The sequence below is a fragment of the Labrus bergylta genome, chromosome 4, assembly GCF_963930695.1.
Source record: "Labrus bergylta chromosome 4, fLabBer1.1, whole genome shotgun sequence".
Taxonomy (NCBI): domain Eukaryota; kingdom Metazoa; phylum Chordata; class Actinopteri; order Labriformes; family Labridae; genus Labrus; species Labrus bergylta.
In genome coordinates this window covers 31,889,663-31,908,033 of record NC_089198.1, presented here as the reverse complement: position 1 = coordinate 31,908,033, position 18,371 = coordinate 31,889,663, and the positions used below count along the sequence as shown (strand labels likewise).

The window sequence follows — 18,371 nt, the reverse complement described above, 5'->3', positions numbered from 1 at the left end:
CAAATAAAGATTGATTGATTGATTGATTGATTGATTGATTGATTGGTTGATTGATTGATTGATTGATTGATTGATTGATTGATTGATTGACTGATTTTCTCCACGTATGATTCTCTTTATGTTGTCTTGGTGATGTCTTAGAGTTTCACAACTCTGTCAGTGATGGTTGCACGGCTCGTGATCGTGTACCTTGGCTCGAGTATAAAATCCCTTAAGCCACGACCCTGTGAGGTGTTGATTAGAGGCCAACAGGAGAAGAGGGCACTATGCTTCAACCAGATCATAACCATGTTACCAATAACTTAACAGTTTGGATTTTTAGAGTTTCTATTATCATCATTTAATTTGCATGCGGTTGCTTGGTAAATCTATCTCTTACACTGCTTTAGTCGTTATTCTCCATCTGCTGCAAGTGGATTTTACAGAAGAGATGGTGTTGGCACCAGTGTTCATTGGGTTAAATATGGAAGTTTGACTCCCAAAGCTAAGAAAATCTTCAATGTGTTAATTATTCAAATAAAAAAAATGTCTCCATCATCTCTTCACACATCTGCTGGTGGTAAAGAATAGGAGATAATACCAAGTAACACGGGTTAGAACCAGGGTGTATATCTGTGAACAGTGGTGAGTGTTAATAAAGGGCTCTCACAGCTGTGACCTTGGCCTTGTCTTGCCTCTCTGTAGACGACAGCTGCGGCTCTGTATTGTCCCTCTTGAAGTGTATTTCACACCCTATCACTTGACAGACTATTGTTGAACTCAAGAACTCAAGATATTTGATGTCGCATGAATCCTGTTTGCCTGCTCGCCTACTGTATTAGCCTGTGATATGACGTGTGTCATTAATATGCCATCATTAGGAAGCATTATGTTCATTTATGCAACAAATACAACTGCGAAAAGAAAGATCCATCATGTGTACTATTGTGGAGCAGAAAGTAGTTCAGACCATGAGTTCAGGTTTTGACATTTGAGTTTATAATCGAGCTTTGCAGCTGGATGGTTTTTCTACACTCTTTGCTATCATAATATAATTGTGTAGTATGATTCATGATTCAACGTACTGAAGCAGATGAGAAGAACTCAATGGACTGCCGCCTGCCCCTGCTCCCCTGCTCCCCCCCCCCCGCCATCCCCTCTCTTTCTCTGTCATGCCCCATCTGCTGTAATGCTGTTGTTCACAAGGTTAGCGCAACAAATAGCAACACAAGGCACTACCCAATTTGGAGAAAGCTTTTTGTGATAGGAAACCTGGATGTCATCTCCCTGATATTCATTCCCCATATTTGGCTGACAAACAACCTTTATTAATGGAGGGCAGCCTGGTGTCGCCCACTGGATCCATCATTTCACTCCAGAAAGGTTGACGGTCAAAGGTAAGGAAAAAAAATCATCATGAGTCTGTTTGAAACTTTATTTGTCTTTCTTACACTAAGATGTAATATGAAATTTGGTTTGCTCTCCTGCCAAATCATCATAAAAAGCACACAGATCTGATTTCCATTGGAGCGACACACCTCAGGTAAAATTCAAAGCTTCATTTAATGTTTTTTCATTTTTTATAACTTTTGGACTATAACAACAGCTAACCCAGTTTGAATTCAAAGCAGCATGTTTTTCTATTTATACATGCATGTGAACAACTAATACATGTGCTTTGTTTTATACCATTTGGGGGACATTATTGCTGCATTAAAAAAACATCGACTGCCTGAAACATCCAATATGTCCTTCATTTAAAGGAGCCCTGCTGTCCTCTATAACTGTATTACTGGAGACCATTCCTTTAGAGGGTTTTATTGATGTATTACTGCACTTGTTCAACAGGCAATAACTTGAAGATTGTCCTTTTTTTACAAGGATTCATAAAACTAAGTACATCATCCTGATTTACTTCATCTTTTCTTCAACTAAATTTAATTTTACCAAACCTCGTCGTTGTGTGAGCTTTCCTCGAGTCAAAGACAATCTGTAAAAGTCATTTTATTCTGACTACAGGTTGAAACATGGGTGATGCTGTCATGGCTGAGTTTGGGCCCGCTGCTCCTTTTCTTCGCAAGTCGGATAAGGAGCGTCTAGAAGCCCAAACCCGGATATTTGACATGAAGAAGGAGTGCTTCGTACCCGACCCCGAGGTCGAGTACGTCAAGGCATCCGTAACTAGTCGTGATGGTGACAAAGTCACCGTTAACACTGAGTTTGGAAAGGTATGAACACGTTCATGCACATGGTCTGCTCAGTACCATTTATAAAAAGTCTTGAGCTCGATTGAAGAACGCTTTCTTTCCGTCTACAGACCGTCACCGTGAAGGAGTGTGATGTTCACCCTCAGAACCCGCCAAAGTTTGATAAAATTGAGGACATGGCGATGTTCACCTTCCTCCACGAGCCCGCTGTGCTGTTTAACCTCAAAGAGCGTTACGCAGCCTGGATGATCTACGTGAGACAGCTTTTTAACCTTTACATTTTCTTGTTAATAAGACTCCTCAACGTCTGAAGCAACTGTCCTCCATCCCTCTCTTTACATGGTAGACCTACTCGGGGCTCTTCTGTGTGACTATCAACCCCTACAAGTCGCTGCCGGTCTACAACCAGGAGGTGGTCGTTGCCTACAGAGGAAAGAAGAGGAGTGAAGCTCCTCCTCATATCTTCTCCATCTCTGACAATGCCTATCAGTACATGCTGTCAGGTAATTAATCTACTTTCACATTCATGATGTCCAAATATTCAACTATGAGGTCATTTCACCTTTAACACTGAAAATGTGTCAAATCTCTCCCGCTCACAGATAGAGAAAACCAGTCAATCCTCATCACGTAAGTAAGCCAGCCATTAAACCTCTTCATTTGATCTCAAAGGCTCTACCTTCAACTTCCTGTCTCTGTTTTCTCAGCGGAGAATCTGGCGCTGGAAAGACTGTCAACACCAAGCGTGTCATTCAGTACTTTGCCAGCATCGCTGCTGCCCCAGGTTTGAAGAAAGATCAAGCTGCTGAGAAGAAGGTGTGTGTTGTCATCATTTGTTAAAACTGGAAAACCACTTAATGAATTTATGTAAAGGCTTTTTCTTGTTAGTATTTTAAGGAAACCTGAAGTTGTGTCTTTAATGAACAAAATCAGGGAACCCTGGAGGATCAAATCATCCAGGCTAATCCTGCTCTGGAGGCCTTTGGGAACGCCAAGACCATCAGGAACGACAACTCCTCTAGATTTGTGAGTACTGCATCATTGAGGCAGCCTGATCATCAATAATAGTGGAATAATTACTCTTTCTCATAAGTGAACCTTTTGCTTTATTCTTAGGGTAAATTCATCAGAATTCATTTTGACAACCGAGGAAAACTGGCCTCTGCTGATATTGAAACTTGTAAGTAAATGCTTATGAAACAGATTTGAAGGCATCCTAGATCAAATGATCAGAAAAAAAAAAATAAACCTGTTGTCTCCCAGACCTTCTGGAAAAGTCTCGTGTGACCTATCAGCTCAAAGCTGAGAGGGACTACCACATTTTCTACCAGATCTTGTCTCAGCAAAAGCCTGAGCTTCTGGGTAAGAGTACACAATACGCTGCATAATATATCCCTAATGTATTGTATCATGAAATTAACATTTTCTATTTTCCAATCATCATTTCAGAGATGCTGCTCATCACCAACAACCCTTATGACTACGCCTTCATCTCCCAAGGAGAGACAACTGTGGCCTCCATCAATGATTCTGAGGAGCTGATGGCCACTGATGTGAGTTTTTTTCAGTCAGAATCACTTAGAGTTATTAAGGAACAGACAGTAATAATTTATTTGATTCTCTTCAGGATGCCTTTGACGTGCTGGGCTTCACTCAAGAAGAGAAGAACAGCATTTACAAGCTGACTGGAGCCATCATGCACCACGGCAACATGAAGTTCAAGAACAAGCAGAGAGAGGAGCAGGCTGAGGCTGACGGCACTGAAGGTGAGATGCTGAGTGTGGTCTTTTTTTTTAGATGAGTTGTACTTTTATCACAATTATTATTGTTGGTGGTTTTTGCACAGCTTATCTGACTTGGGTGTATCATCTCCTTAACAGATGTGGACAAAGTTGCTTATCTTATGGGCCTGAACTCTGCTGACCTCATCAAAGGTCTCTGTCACCCACGAGTCAAAGTAGGAAATGAGTGGGTCACCAAGGGACAAAGTGTCGCTCAGGTAATGACCCGAAATAAACATTTAGAGGTTAGTCTTAATTCTACAAGTAGTGCTGAAGTTGTTTCTTTTCCTCCCAAGGTGAACTATTCTATCGGTGCACTGGCTAAGTCAGTGTATGAGAAGATGTTTCTCTGGATGGTCATAAGGATCAACCAATCCCTGGACACCAAGCAGCCCCGCCAGTACTTCATTGGTGTTCTGGACATTGCTGGATTTGAGATCTTTGATGTGAGTCTGGATTGGAAATCTCACAAACATAGATAATATTTCTGGTCAGTATTTGTATGCCGGAGTTAATTTCTGACGACTTTGGATGTTTTAACAGTTCAACACCTTCGAGCAGATGTGCATCAACTTCACCAATGAAAAATTGCAACAGTTTTTCAACCACCACATGTTTGTGCTGGAGCAGGAAGAGTACAAGAAAGAGGGCATTGAATGGGAGTTCATTGACTTTGGTATGGACCTGCAGGCCTGTATCGACCTGATTGAAAAGGTGAGCTTTTCAGGTCAACAGTATGTTTTACCCAGAAACCTGAAATGTACTCACTGTGCTTTTTCACCAATGATGAGAAATGTATCTTTATTTTCTAATTACATTCCCTCAGCCCATGGGTATCATGTCCATCCTTGAAGAGGAGTGCATGTTCCCCAAAGCCTCAGACACAACCTTTAAAGCTAAGCTCTACGACAACCATCTGGGGAAATCCAACAACTTCCAGAAGCCCAGAGTTGTTAAAGGAAGACCAGAGGCCCATTTCTCCCTGGTTCACTACGCTGGAACCGTTGATTATAACATCAACAACTGGCTGGTTAAGAACAAAGATCCCCTGAATGAAACGGTGGTCGGTCTTTTCCAAAAATCAAACCTCAAGCTTTTAGCTTTGCTCTTTGCTGGATATGCAGGATCTGATTCTGGTATGTTGACACTAAGACTAACAACTAAAGAACGACAACACCTTAGTTAACATATTGATGATACCTGGTTGTATTAATGTAAAGTTTTTGAACCATTTCCTGTTGACTTTCTTATTTTGTTGTATTTGTTATTTAGCGCCGGAGTCTGGTGGAAAAGGGAAAGGTGGTAGCAAAAAGAAGGGTTCCTCATTCCAAACTGTATCGGCTTTGCACAGGGTAGGATATACGAGTCTTATTCATAAACATGTTTCAAATGATGTAGTCTAACATAGCCGTAGCCATTATCACATATGTACTCCTGAAAATGTCAAGAAAATGTCAGACAGGCTCCCTCTGAAATCTTACCTTAGACTATTCCTGCATAGGACACTATCTCTGTCAGATGGACCCAGAAATTACTTGAAAATAAAGTCTGAAGATATGATGAGAATTTTGAAATAAATATCAATGGTCTTTGTGTTCGTCATGTTCACAGTGTCAAGAAAAGAGAGGAGAAGAACAGACTATCAAACAGAAAACCTGATGCAGCAGTTTCATTATGTGCACAGAGATCACAGGTTGCAAGTTATACATCACCATTCCCAGTGAATTTTACAGGATATTTCCTGCTTCTTTCTCACAACGACTCACCCTGACTTCATGCAGAAAATCAATTAGGGCAGTCCATTTGACTGGCAGGAAAAACCTTTTTGCATAAGTGAACAGGGATAATGTCTACTTAACAATATTAACGTGTTTTAAAGAAAGTAAATGCAAATCTATTACTTGTAGGAGAACCTGAACAAGCTGATGACCAACCTGCGGTCCACTCACCCTCACTTTGTGCGTTGCATCATCCCCAATGAGACCAAGACTCCTGGGGCCATGGAGAACCCTCTGGTGATGCACCAGCTGCGCTGTAACGGTGTGCTAGAGGGCATCAGGATCTGCAGGAAGGGCTTCCCCAACAGGATCCTCTATGGAGATTTCAAACAGAGGTTTGCTAGTGACAATCAAACACACACGTTTCAATTTAAAAATGAACAGACACAGAATAGTTGCAGTGACTTCAGGGATATGCACTGACTTTCTATCTTTTGGATCTTTGTCAAAAGGTACCGTATTTTAAACCCCAATGCCATTCCTGAGGGGCAGTTCATTGACAACAAGAAAGCTGCTGAGAAACTGTTGGGTTCTCTGGATATTGACCACAACCAGTACAGACTGGGGCACACCAAGGTCAGTGTTTAAAATGTTGATAAGGGGTGATTCATTTTGCATAAAGATTTGTAATTACTGACCATCAAATCTACCAATACTAAACAGGTGTTCTTCAAAGCTGGACTGCTGGGTCTGCTGGAGGAGATGCGAGATGACCGACTAGCACTAATTATCACCGGCATCCAGTCTCGGTCACGAGGTCTTCTGGCAAGAATTGAATTCCAGAAGATTGTTGAACGCAGGTACTTGCTTCTGAAACAGTCAAATTATGTAAATCAGGTCAAGCCAAGTCAAAGCGTTTTTTCTTTATTTATCTCCATGACAACAAAGATCAGTAAAATCATAGCTTTCAGGGGTGGAAACGGATTTAGAGGATATTAAAAAACAAAATCTTTCTTGACAGTTTTCCTTTCTGGAGCGAGCTGTCATACAAGTGTTATCTGTTGTCTGCAGGGATGCACTACTCGTGCTCCAGTGGAACATCCGGGCCTTCATGGGGGTCAAGAATTGGCCCTGGATGAAGCTGTTCTTCAAGATCAAACCTCTGTTGAAGTCAGCAGAGACTGAGAAAGAGATGGCCAACATGAAGGAAGAATTCCTGAAACTGAAAGAGGCTTTCGCAAAATCTGAAGCCCGCAGGAAGGAACTAGAGGAGAAAATGGTCTCTCTTCTCCAAGAGAAGAATGACCTGCAGCTCCAAGTTCAATCTGTATGTTTATAATCAGTCAGCATTTCACATGAAATACGAATCAAACTGTTGTGTAACCGTTTGCCTCATCCTTCAATAGGAGCAAGATAATCTTGGTGATGCTGAAGAAAGATGTGAGGGGCTGATCAAAAATAAAATTCAACTTGAGGCAAAAGCCAAAGAGCTGACAGAGAGGCTGGAGGATGAGGAGGAGATGAACGCTGAACTTACAGCTAAGAAGAGGAAGCTGGAGGATGAGTGTTCAGAGTTAAAGAAGGACATTGATGACTTGGAGTTAACTCTGGCCAAAGTGGAGAAAGAGAAGCATGCCACTGAGAACAAGGTACCATAAACTCTTATTACGTTGGAATAACTTTGTGAGTTCCAAATAATATTGAAACTGAAGTCCTTGATCATATTGTCCATTGGCCATAGGTAAAAAACCTGGTCGAGGAGATGGCAGCTCTGGATGAAATCATTGCTAAGCTGACCAAAGAAAAGAAAGCATTACAGGAAGCTCACCAGCAAACACTGGATGACCTGCAGAGTGAAGAAGACAAAGTCAACACTCTGACCAAGGCCAAGGCTAAGCTGGAGCAGCAAGTAGATGATGTAAGAAATCCCAGCTTCAGTTGGATTTGGCTATGACAAAACATTAGTAGACAAAGCCTTGACATTTTTACATCCCACAGCTTGAAGGTTCCCTAGAACAAGAGAAGAAAGTGCGAATGGACCTTGAGAGAGCCAAGAGGAAGCTTGAGGGGGACCTGAAGTTAGCTCAGGAGACTATAATGGACCTGGAAAATGACAAGCAGCAACTTGAAGAGAGGCTGAAAAAGTAAGAGTGAAAGAAAGCAGCCTCTAAAAAAAGCTAAGTATTTTTTAAACTGTTTAAGTCAACTGATCAATATAAATTTTTTTCCCTCAGGAAAGATTTTGAAGTCAGCCAACTCCTTGCCAAAATTGAGGACGAACAAATAATAAGTGCACAGCTCCAGAAAAAAATAAAGGAGTTGCAGGTAATAATGTAAAAAAGTGCATGAATATGTAATTTTATGACCACATTGTGCATCTTTGAAATTTGCACAAAGCTTTCCATTGATGATCCTTCTAGGCCCGCATTGAGGAGCTGGAGGAAGAGCTGGAGGCAGAGCGAGCTGCCCGAGCTAAGGTGGAGAAGCAAAGAGCAGACTTGGCCAGAGAGCTGGAGGAGATCAGTGAGAGGCTGGAAGAGGCTGGTGGAGCAACATCTGCCCAGATTGAGATGAACAAAAAGAGGGAGGCAGAGTTCCTAAAGCTCCGCAGAGACCTTGAAGAGGCCACTCTGCAGCACGAAGCCACTGCTGCCACTCTCAGGAAGAAACAGGCCGACAGTGTAGCTGACCTCGGAGAGCAGATTGACAACCTACAGAGAGTCAAACAGAAACTGGAGAAGGAGAAGAGTGAGCTCAGGCTGGAGCTGGATGATGTGGTCTCCAATATGGAACATATTGTCAAGTCTAAGGTCATCTATCTATAAGTGTTGTATGTTATTATATTCATTGTTAAATTAGTACTAAGTTGTTCATGTGCCTTTTTATTTCAGACTCATTTGGAAAAAATGTGCAGGTCTCTGGAAGATCAGATGAATGAATATAAAACAAAGGCCGAGGAGGGGCAGCGTGTCATCAACGACTTCACCATGCAGAAAGCAAAGCTTCAAACTGAGAATGGTATGCCTCATGATTTAATTACATTGTTCAGGGATATCAAAAAGTGCTCATATTATACATTTACAACACTTAGGTGAATTTACAAGGCAGATTGAGGAAAAGGACTCCCTGGTGTCTCAACTCACCAGAGGAAAACAGTCCTATACTCAACAAGTTGAAGACCTTAAAAGACAACTGGAGGAGGAAGTGAAGGTAGCAAACAAATGGTACCTCAATTTATTCAACTGAAACGTTGGACCATGAGAAGCATTAAGATGTGTTTTACATTTCAGGCCAAGAATGCACTGGCCCATGCAGTGCAGTCTGCTCGTCATGACTGTGACCTGCTCAGAGAGCAGTATGAAGAAGAGCAGGAGGCCAAGGCTGAACTGCAGCGCGGCATGTCCAAGGCCAACTCTGAAGTGGCTCAGTGGCGAACTAAGTATGAAACTGATGCCATCCAGAGAACTGAGGAACTGGAGGAAGCAAAGTGGGTAAAATATATGGACTTGAACATCGATACACAGATTCTTAAACAAAGAATCCTGACTAAATTTGATCCTAATCCAGGAAGAAGCTGGCAGCGCGTCTTCAGGACGCCGAGGAGGCTGTGGAAGCAGTGAATGCTAAATGTTCCTCTCTGGAGAAGACCAAACACAGACTGCAGAATGAGATTGAAGATCTCATGGTGGACGTGGAGAGGTCGAATGCTGCTGCTGCTGCTTTGGACAAGAAGCAAAGAAACTTTGACAAGGTTGTAATTAAAATATTCTAGTTTCACTTTTTCAAAAACTATAATTATAATGGGTCGGTTGTCTTTCAACCAGAAGGTCAGGGGTCAGAAGACTAGAGAAGTGCTACACAAGCTCAAGTCCATTCACCCTTCAATAAACCTTAAATATGCACATTTCAGGTCTTGGCAGAATGGAAGCAGAAATATGAGGAGTCACAAACAGAGCTGGAGAGCTCTCAGAAGGAGGCCAGGTCTCTGAGCACTGAGCTCTTCAAACTGAAGAACTCCTTTGAAGAATCTCTGGAACAGCTTGAGACCATGAAGAGAGAGAATAAGAATCTTCAGGGTAAGGGTCACCCCATGGTCACCCCCTTTTTACATCTCAGAACCCATTGGAAATCATCCTATGACTGACGATATGTGGGAGCAGATACACATTTTTCAGTGATTCAGATGAAGCAAGCAGTTAGCGTTAAACTACTGCCAACATTTATGTCTGCAACATAAACGCCGCCATTTGTAGGTTCATAATATCCTGGTGTTATGCTTGTGCATCTGTAGAGCCTCAGTTCAACCTAACCCTAACCCTAGACTTAAGATACACAGCAGCTTCACTTAAGCCATATGAGACCAAAAAAGAAACTGATTTTCTAGTGATGTTCTTGCAAATAACAAAAATTACATTTGCTGAAATAACATCATGGTGCAGATATTTGAAAAGTCAAGCTTTGTCAGGTTTGTCTTCAAGAGGAGAAGACAACAATTGTTAAAATCTTTTTTGAATTGAGATTGGAGTGTCAGACAGATTTGTGGCCCAATGTATAATCGTTGATCTGCAATTGCTTGTCAGCTGGACTTTGTTGCAGTGAAATGTTTAAAGAGACATAAAGTACAGGTCTATGTTAGAATGGCCCTGATGGGAGCATGCATTTTCAAACTTGTTGATATGTAATTGGTCAGTGGGTTAGGGTTAAGGTTAGCCAATAAAGCTCAGACTTCAAATACACTACGAACGTAAACAAGAAAACTTTACAGACTAAAAATCCAAACCACCATGTCCTAATTCTGTAAATAGAGATTATCCAATTTTAAGCTTCTTCTGTAGATATGTTCAAATGAAAATGTCATTGAACTTGTGACCCTTTTTTTTCCTCAGAGGAAATAGCCGACCTCACTGAACAAATCGGTGAGGGAGGAAAGACTATTCATGAGCTTGAGAAGATTCGAAAACAACTGGAACAAGAGAAGTCTGAGATACAAACAGCGCTCGAGGAAGCTGAGGTATGCTCAATGTTCTCAAGGTGGACTTTAGGAACTCCAACATACTTCAGTATTTTTTATATCTAGTCCCTCTCTCTGTTTTAATCTTCTTTCTTGATAGGCCTCATTGGAACACGAGGAAGGAAAGATTCTCAGAGCTCAGCTAGAGTTCAACCAGATCAAGGCGGATATCGAGCGCAAGCTGGTTGAGAAAGATGAAGAGGTGGAGCAGACAAAGAGAAACCAACAGCGCATTGTGGATACTCTTCAGAGCTCACTGGATGCTGAGACTCGCAGCAGGAACGAGGCCCTCCGTTTGAAGAAGAAGATGGAGGGAGACCTCAATGAGATGGAGATCCAGCTTAGCCAGGCCAACAGGCAGGCGGCTGAGGCCCAGAAACAACTGAAGGCTATTCATGCACATCTGAAGGTAAGCACTATATTCATAAAGAGAAATTAAAAACTGTATATGACCTGAAGTAACTGGCTTAAAAAAAACAACGTACACTTATCCAGGATGCTCAGCTCCAGCTTGACGAGTCTCTGCGATCAAATGATGATCTTAAAGAGAACATTGCTATCGTTGAGAGGCGCAACAACCTGCTGCAGGCTGAAGTGGAAGAACTGAGGGCTGCTCTGGAGCAAACTGAGAGAGGACGCAAACTTGCTGAACAAGAGCTGCTGGATGTTAGTGAGAGAGTGCAGCTACTGCACTCACAGGTGAGATACAGTCACTGCACCCAGCACTATTCTTTCTTATTGACAATTTATCGAGGAGTTCTATAATCAAATTTGTATGCAACCAGAACACCAGTCTTCTAAACCAGAAGAAGAAGCTGGAGGCGGACACATCCCAGCTTCAAACTGAAGTGGAGGATTCAGTTCAGGAGTGCAGGAATGCTGAGGAAAAGGCCAAGAAGGCCATTACTGATGCTGCCATGATGGCGGAGGAGCTGAAGAAAGAACAGGATACCAGCGCCCACCTGGAGCGTATGAAGAAGAACATGGAGCAGACCATCAAAGACCTGCAGCACCGTCTGGATGAAGCTGAACAGATTGCCTTGAAGGGAGGGAAGAAGCAGCTGCAGAAGCTGGAGGCCAGGGTGAGTACCATCATTTTCTAAGAAATAAAAAGTATCATTCTTTAACATCGATAAATCCTCAAGATCTGTTTATATTCAAGAGATTGAGTGTTTGCTCTGACCTTTCCTCCACAGATCAGAGAGCTAGAAAGTGAGTTAGAGGCCGAGCAGAGAAAGTCAAGCGATTCTGTCAAAGGAATACGAAAGTATGAGAGAAGAATCAAAGAGTTGACCTATCAGGCACGTTTGACTCGTTTTTGTTCCTTACTAAATGTCATGTCTGTTTGTTCACTTCTTTTTACGTCCAAGTGTTCATGCTTTCGTTCTTCTTGTTTGCTTACAGACAGAAGAGGATCGTAAGAATCTGGCCCGTTTGCAGGATCTGGTAGACAAACTGCAGCTGAAGGTCAAATCCTACAAGAAGTCTGCAGAGGACGCTGTAAGAAGTCTTACTGTTTTTGAAAACCTTCATAGAGAATCAAATTATAAAACCTCCTGTGCATATTAAATAGCATGGCTCATTTAAACTTACAGTTAAAGTTGACATGATAATAATAAAGAAGTGATGTCAGGCCCTTTTGGATGTTCCCAAACCAAGCAGCACTTTGGTTCAGAATACTGTTCCTTTAGGCTTCTTTGGACTGGGAAAATCAAATGACAATTGAAGGTCATTTTGGGGGGAAATGGTCATAACAGTAATTTTATTCTGTCCGGGCAGCATCGATTTAATGGACCAAATAAAAAAATCTTTCATTCATTAAAACATCCCTTCCAGATGATTGAATTGTTTCCGTTCAACAGGAGGAACAGGCCAACACCAATCTGACCAAGTTCCGTAAGCTTCAACACGAGCTGGATGAAGCTGACGAGAGAGCCGACATCGCCGAGTCTCAGGTCAACAAGCTACGTGCCAAGAGCCGTGATGTGGGGTCAAAGGTCAGTCAGGGATATATTTTTGTGCGGGGAACACTGAATGGGCATATTTAGAGCTCACATAAGCTTCTCAAAGAGACGGTGTTAATGTTGATGTTTCCTGAGTAGATAAAGTTAAACTGTGATAAAAATATTCATTATTTTGTTTTGTTCCATAAGAAAAGTATTATAACCAAGAACACTTGTGTTTAAGCCACTCAGGGAGACTGCTATTGGTCAGTTTCTGACTAATGTGTAGGTCAATGAATGATTTAAAGGTACTGATTGAAACTTGCGTAAATGCACAAATGCATAAAAAACCTTTAAAAATATCAAAGAATTGTTTTTCATGTTTCTTGTTCTTCTCTCTTTTCAGAAAGGACATGTTGAGGAATGAAAGTCATGGAATCGAAGAGGTTTCTGAGGCACCTGATGTCTCAAGTGTCTCCCTAAGCATGTTGTTTATTGAGTAGAATAAAGTCAAGCTGCATCTCAAACAGTGTCGTGGAGTTTTGTTGGCCTTCACCCTATGGGGCGACCCCGTATATTCAAATATTTGATGATTCCTTCGATCGAGCCTCAGTCGACTGCCAGCCTCATAGTCGAGCACAAAGATCAATCCATTCCAGCTTCCTAGTTTAATTTTACATAGACTTGTCTGTTTTCTTTAAATAATGCATGCCTCACAGCCTGTAGAGTTAAATGATAACATTACAATAGCTTAGAATGGCACACATTTTAACAACTATGCATCTTGTGATTTTTTTGTCCAATTACACCATCAATACAGCATGTTTGGAAAATGCTGTATTCTTAAGCTACTGTAAGGAACGATTCGTTTGCATCCATTTATGCCTGGATGGGCAAAGTGTTCTCACTTATCTCTTTGCTGATCTGGTCCTACTTGTGGGACTAACTCACTTAAATTCACAACTTAAAGGTCACTTATTACGCAAAATACACTTCACCATACACTAATATGTGTCTCTAGTCTGTCTACAAACCCCCCAATGATGAGAAAAGTCCATCCTCTCTGTCTTCTGCCTGCTCCACTTTTCAGAAAATGTCTGCTCAAACAGGCCGTTTGGAAATTATCCCTTTGTGACATCACAAAGGGCAGTAACCCCTCCCCCAGGTGGGTGACACTCTCAAAGCTAGGTGTTAGTTCTGCCCTCTGAGTCTGCCTTCTCACTGTAAACAATAGGACATGGAGAGAGAAAGCCAGAGACACCCAAGTCCTTCCAGAGAGGGGGCGTGGTCATACACAGCTCATTTACATATTTAAAGGTACAGACACAGAAACAGCCTGTTCTGAGCAGGGCTGAAAAAGAGGGGTTTATAGACATGATCAAATACAGGATCAGAGTGGATTTAGAACAAGAAACTTCACACACATGTTTTGGGGAGCTCTGAGACTTATTTAAACTAATTGAAGAGGAGGAGGATATGTGACCTTTAAAGGTCCCATATTATGCTTTTTCTGGTTTTATATGCCCTTTAGTGTGTTTTCCAAGTGTCCTGTGCATGTTTAGGCACATCTACGTGCAAAAATTCAAAGTACGCAGAAACGTGGCTTTGCCTACGTCCTCCTGTTAGCTGTAGTATTAGCCGCATGTAACGCTCGGTTCTAGTCCCCCTCGATAAAAATGTGTCAGTCAGACGTCATTGTCAGTGTGAGATCACTGATCTAAGCCCATTGGCTCGTTGTGGCAAGCCCAGCAGCTCATGTTGAAATTTCCGAGAAGCGTGCTGAGCAACTGACCAATAACGACAGAGCGGATTGGCAGACCAATCAGAGCAGACTTGGCCCACGTGGGGTCTAACAGTGGGGGCTCAACAGAGTGCAGCTGACGGACTCAGAGCGTAGAGGGAGCAAGGAGGAGCAGTACATGAAAACAGACACTTTTTTCAGACTTTAGCTACTTTAGCTAAGGGCATAATATGGGCTCTTTAATAGAAATAATCAATCTTATCGCTGATGTCTAGTTTGCTTTTGTAGAGCATTACAACCATTGTGTTTCACGTCTCTAAGAAGTCTTAAAGAAACAGTGTCTCTATTTTTGTCATGAACCTCTAACTACACACCCAGTATCACTGATGTGGTCATGAGTCTGCACTGTGGTGTCACAGTGTTGAGACACACCCCAGTAAACCTTTTCACATTCTAGTCAGTGGCTAGGTAATTCCTCTGAGTGGCTTTAGCTGCATGTTGTTACAAGACGACGTGATTAAATGTATCTTCATATGCTGACTGTGAAAGTAAAAGGGATCTGACAGTCCAAAAACATTATTTTAAATATCACCATTATTTTTCGGTAAACGTCCACCACATAACTCTATCTCAGCATTTGGCTTAACAAAGATATGTTTTATGATGACTGACCCGTTATGGACTTCTTAAATTTACTTTAAAAAGACATTATTTGACATATATAAAGCAGAACTTGTCTCATAATCTTACCTGTTCAAAAAAAAGGTTCTTATTTCAAGAAACTCTGCAAGTACATTTTGCTTACTGCATTGGTATCCAGTTTTACTTATTGCAATTAATCCATGGCTTTTTTTTTGCTTGTAATTTCTTGAAATAAGATGTTTATCTGCACTTGTCAGGTGAATGTGGCTTATTAAGTGTAATTAGATATTTAAACCACCACACTATTGTCTTATATAGTCTCATACATATTAGACTTTGCTTATGTTGTTTTTATTGTTCATATTTAATGTTGTACATTTTGTACATTAAATATGAACAGATCATCAAAGTCATATTCCTCATGTGTGTGTGCGAGCATACCTGGCCAATAAAACTGCTTCTGATTCTGATACCTTCGGCAAAGGAATGTTACAAACACACTAGTTAAGATTTACCATTTTTCGCAGTGTGCACTGATGCTGCTTTAAAGAACATTTAAATTTGTCTTTGAATTAATTTGATGAGTATTGTCCAGTACAAAAGGAAAACATAAAACAACAACAAAAAGGTCTCTCACAACAACAACAACAACAACAACAACAACAACAACTGGGGCCTTGCTCATCTGGTCTAAGAGTGGCACTGCAAATCTTTCAACTGTATATTTCTTTATCAGGAACCAACAAAACATGGGCAGCACTGCACAAAACATCACTGAAATTACACTTTTTAAATAAAATACCCCTCAAAATTAACGTGAACTTGATATTATCAAGCAAAGTTTATTGAAATATAACACAATCCAAAGCCCTACCTTTTGCCCCTTTTTTCTGGCTGATGTGTAAAGTGTGTCCCGCATCAACAGAAGAGCCTGCTGGTGTATAGGTCTCATGTCTTGCCCCCCTCTGAGTGCAAACGCACCGACCACTAACTTCCCTGTCTGAATGGAGACCAGGAGAAAGGGCAAGACAAAGAGAAGGACACATGAAGGCATGATCTGATTCTTAACACCTCCTCAAGTGACCTTCAGTAAATAACAAGCATTCTAACAATAGCGACTTCATGTGGAACCACAGCCGTCTCCGATTTCAAACTTAAGAGGGACAAGGTGGCGCACACCTTCCCATGTGATGCAGAAGTCCCAGATACAAGGACTAATGGACAGCTGAGAATGGGACCTTTGACTGAGGGCTGATTGCTCCACTAATGCTTCGAATAGATGAGAGCTAAGAAAAGGAGATCAGAGTTCTCTGCTGTGAAGACAAACACATCGTCAGCATTGGTTAGTGTGTGTTGGCTGTATGAAGGACAGACTGAAGGCCTTCCTGCTGTTATCTAAGCCAAGCAAGGATTACTGATAAGACAATGGTACATCCAGACCTACATAATACTTTAATGTTCATTGATGTCCTTGTTTCCTCCGTGTCTGTTTCAGTTCAATGATTATCTACTTAAAATCTTTGCTAGAGATTCATTTCTTTGAAGTAAGTACTATACCTCAGTAAAGTGGAGGAAAAGAGAAATCATTGGTATGAATGATTCAGGTCCAGGCACTCAGGAGGGTTTGAAAAATATAAAAGGCCTTAAATTAAATGTGCTAAAAGACATTTACAACGCATGTCGGATTGAGCCTTCCTCAGGGTGTAATCACTTTCAATGTAAATTATAAGTAAGTATAAGTTTTCCTGCACTTTTTTATTTATTTATAGTATTCCCTTCCACGAGCACAGGTGGTTTGGGAATGAAGGCTCGGTGATATTTTAAATATACATATAAAATGTTAATATTTGAAGAACAACTCTTTAGTTTCAAGTATAGAAGGGCAGATGTTTATGTTCTGTTTATTCAATGGACATTCATTTCAACATTAGGCCTTTAATAACTTTATTAGTGTGTCCATCTCTCCTTTTTAAGACTATGATATGCCGTTTAGGAAATTAAAATATATATACAACAACCATGATGTCTGAATATATTGAATGAAACTTTTAATATACTGAATGGACGCTGATTTCAATTCTCTCTATCCACCAATTTCATTGTTGTCATCAAAAAGTTACCCTGCTGAATATGCTCGTTTTACAAAATGACATCAGCTGAAATATACCAACCAAGGCAATCAAAGCAGTTGCTCTCAACAATGTGGTACCGTTGTAAGCCTGTGATGTTACTGTATCTGTATACAATAAATGCAGGGTTGGTAATTTTTTAAGATTTTGGTTGAAATTGTCTTTAGGTCCTGACAGAAAGTAATAACTCATGTTCTCTGAAAAAGGAACAAAGAAAATCCATCATCTGTATCAATTTGTAAGTCTGTAAAAACTTTGACCAATGTCTGCCATGAGGTACCAATCTGATGAACCAATCACACACCTCCCTGTCTCCCTGCTCGTTCTCTACCACATGTGTGCATGAGCCCACACTCAAAGCGATGACTGAGTTTATACTGTGAGTTTGTTGATGGCCGTTGTGAGAAGTAAAATAGTCTGTTTTTTTTTACATGTATTATGATAAAGTTGAGTGTTTACTCACCGCTGAATGAGACATGAGACGACGTAATTTCTACACAATGCAAGAGATGAGCTGAGGTCCACTTCTGGAACTACGGTGCTCGCTCATGTAAGTGAGGGGGCGTGGCTTTAGAGGGAGCACAGAGGGGAGGGGGTGGGTACAGATGGAGCACTGAGGGAATGCTACTTTCAAAATCATGCTAGTTTTCAAAAATTACCAACCCTGCCTTTAATGTATAGGCTACTAAATGTTGATAGGACAGCTGACAGCTTTTCCTGATTTCAGGTTGACTTGGTTGGAGTCAGAGATGACTCAGTAACGCAGAACATCTGAGCAGGCTGGTTTCAGGAGGCTACGAAGCAGATCCACCTGCACACTCTGCTCACTCTCTTCCCTGCCTGCAGACCGCCTTTAACATGTGTTTGTATATTGTGTTCTCACTCAACACTGCACATTGACTAGCTCACACACTTAATGTCTTGCACTTTAACAACTTAATTTTAATATATTATGTATTTCTATGTGTGCACTTCCTCTTTAGCCATGTACTGCTGAGCTAGGTTGTGACAAGCTAAACCTAGCTGGTGAATGGATCCTTTCATGTCAAAGACATTAGGTGATTAAAAAGTTTGCCCTTAAGACTGTTGTCTTGTTAGTATTATACTCGGCGTTGTTATACAAGGAACTGACAGTGATTCAATGGACAAAACGTAGTGAGGATATAGACACAGAGTTATATTTCTCTGTGGTATAAGTGGGAAAAGTCAGTTCCATGGTG

At 41.2% G+C, this 18,371-nt stretch overlaps 1 protein-coding gene and 1 long non-coding RNA gene across 3 annotated transcripts in view; one reads left to right on the top strand and one right to left on the bottom strand.

Annotated features, from left to right (window-relative positions):
• LOC136179093 (uncharacterized) overlaps window positions 1-16,037 on the bottom strand; it is a 47,115-nt gene extending 31,078 nt beyond the window's left edge. For both annotated transcript variants that reach the window (XR_010666378.1, XR_010666379.1), the window contains exons 1-2: window positions 15,897-16,037; window positions 5,917-6,059 (exon numbers count right to left, since the gene is read on the bottom strand). This is a non-coding gene — a long non-coding RNA (uncharacterized lncRNA). The remainder of the gene's footprint in view (window positions 1-5,916; window positions 6,060-15,896) is intronic.
• On the top strand, window positions 1,271-13,166 carry LOC109980744 (myosin-7). Its single transcript, XM_020629245.3, has 39 exons — window positions 1,271-1,376; window positions 1,485-1,522; window positions 1,999-2,207; window positions 2,297-2,440; window positions 2,533-2,689; window positions 2,789-2,816; window positions 2,894-3,002; window positions 3,120-3,212; window positions 3,303-3,366; window positions 3,450-3,548; window positions 3,636-3,739; window positions 3,814-3,952; window positions 4,067-4,185; window positions 4,264-4,413; window positions 4,511-4,681; window positions 4,794-5,103; window positions 5,240-5,319; window positions 5,875-6,080; window positions 6,198-6,321; window positions 6,409-6,545; window positions 6,757-7,012; window positions 7,092-7,334; window positions 7,427-7,603; window positions 7,684-7,829; window positions 7,920-8,010; window positions 8,106-8,495; window positions 8,577-8,703; window positions 8,777-8,895; window positions 8,976-9,172; window positions 9,253-9,436; window positions 9,596-9,761; window positions 10,572-10,696; window positions 10,797-11,105; window positions 11,192-11,395; window positions 11,482-11,778; window positions 11,893-11,997; window positions 12,101-12,196; window positions 12,559-12,693; window positions 13,046-13,166. Exons 3-39 carry the CDS (start codon window positions 2,007-2,009, stop codon window positions 13,064-13,066), a joined length of 5,823 nt encoding a protein of 1,940 aa, XP_020484901.2. The 5' UTR covers window positions 1,271-1,376; window positions 1,485-1,522; window positions 1,999-2,006; the 3' UTR covers window positions 13,067-13,166.
• Window positions 16,038-18,371: the final 2,334 nt, after the last annotated feature.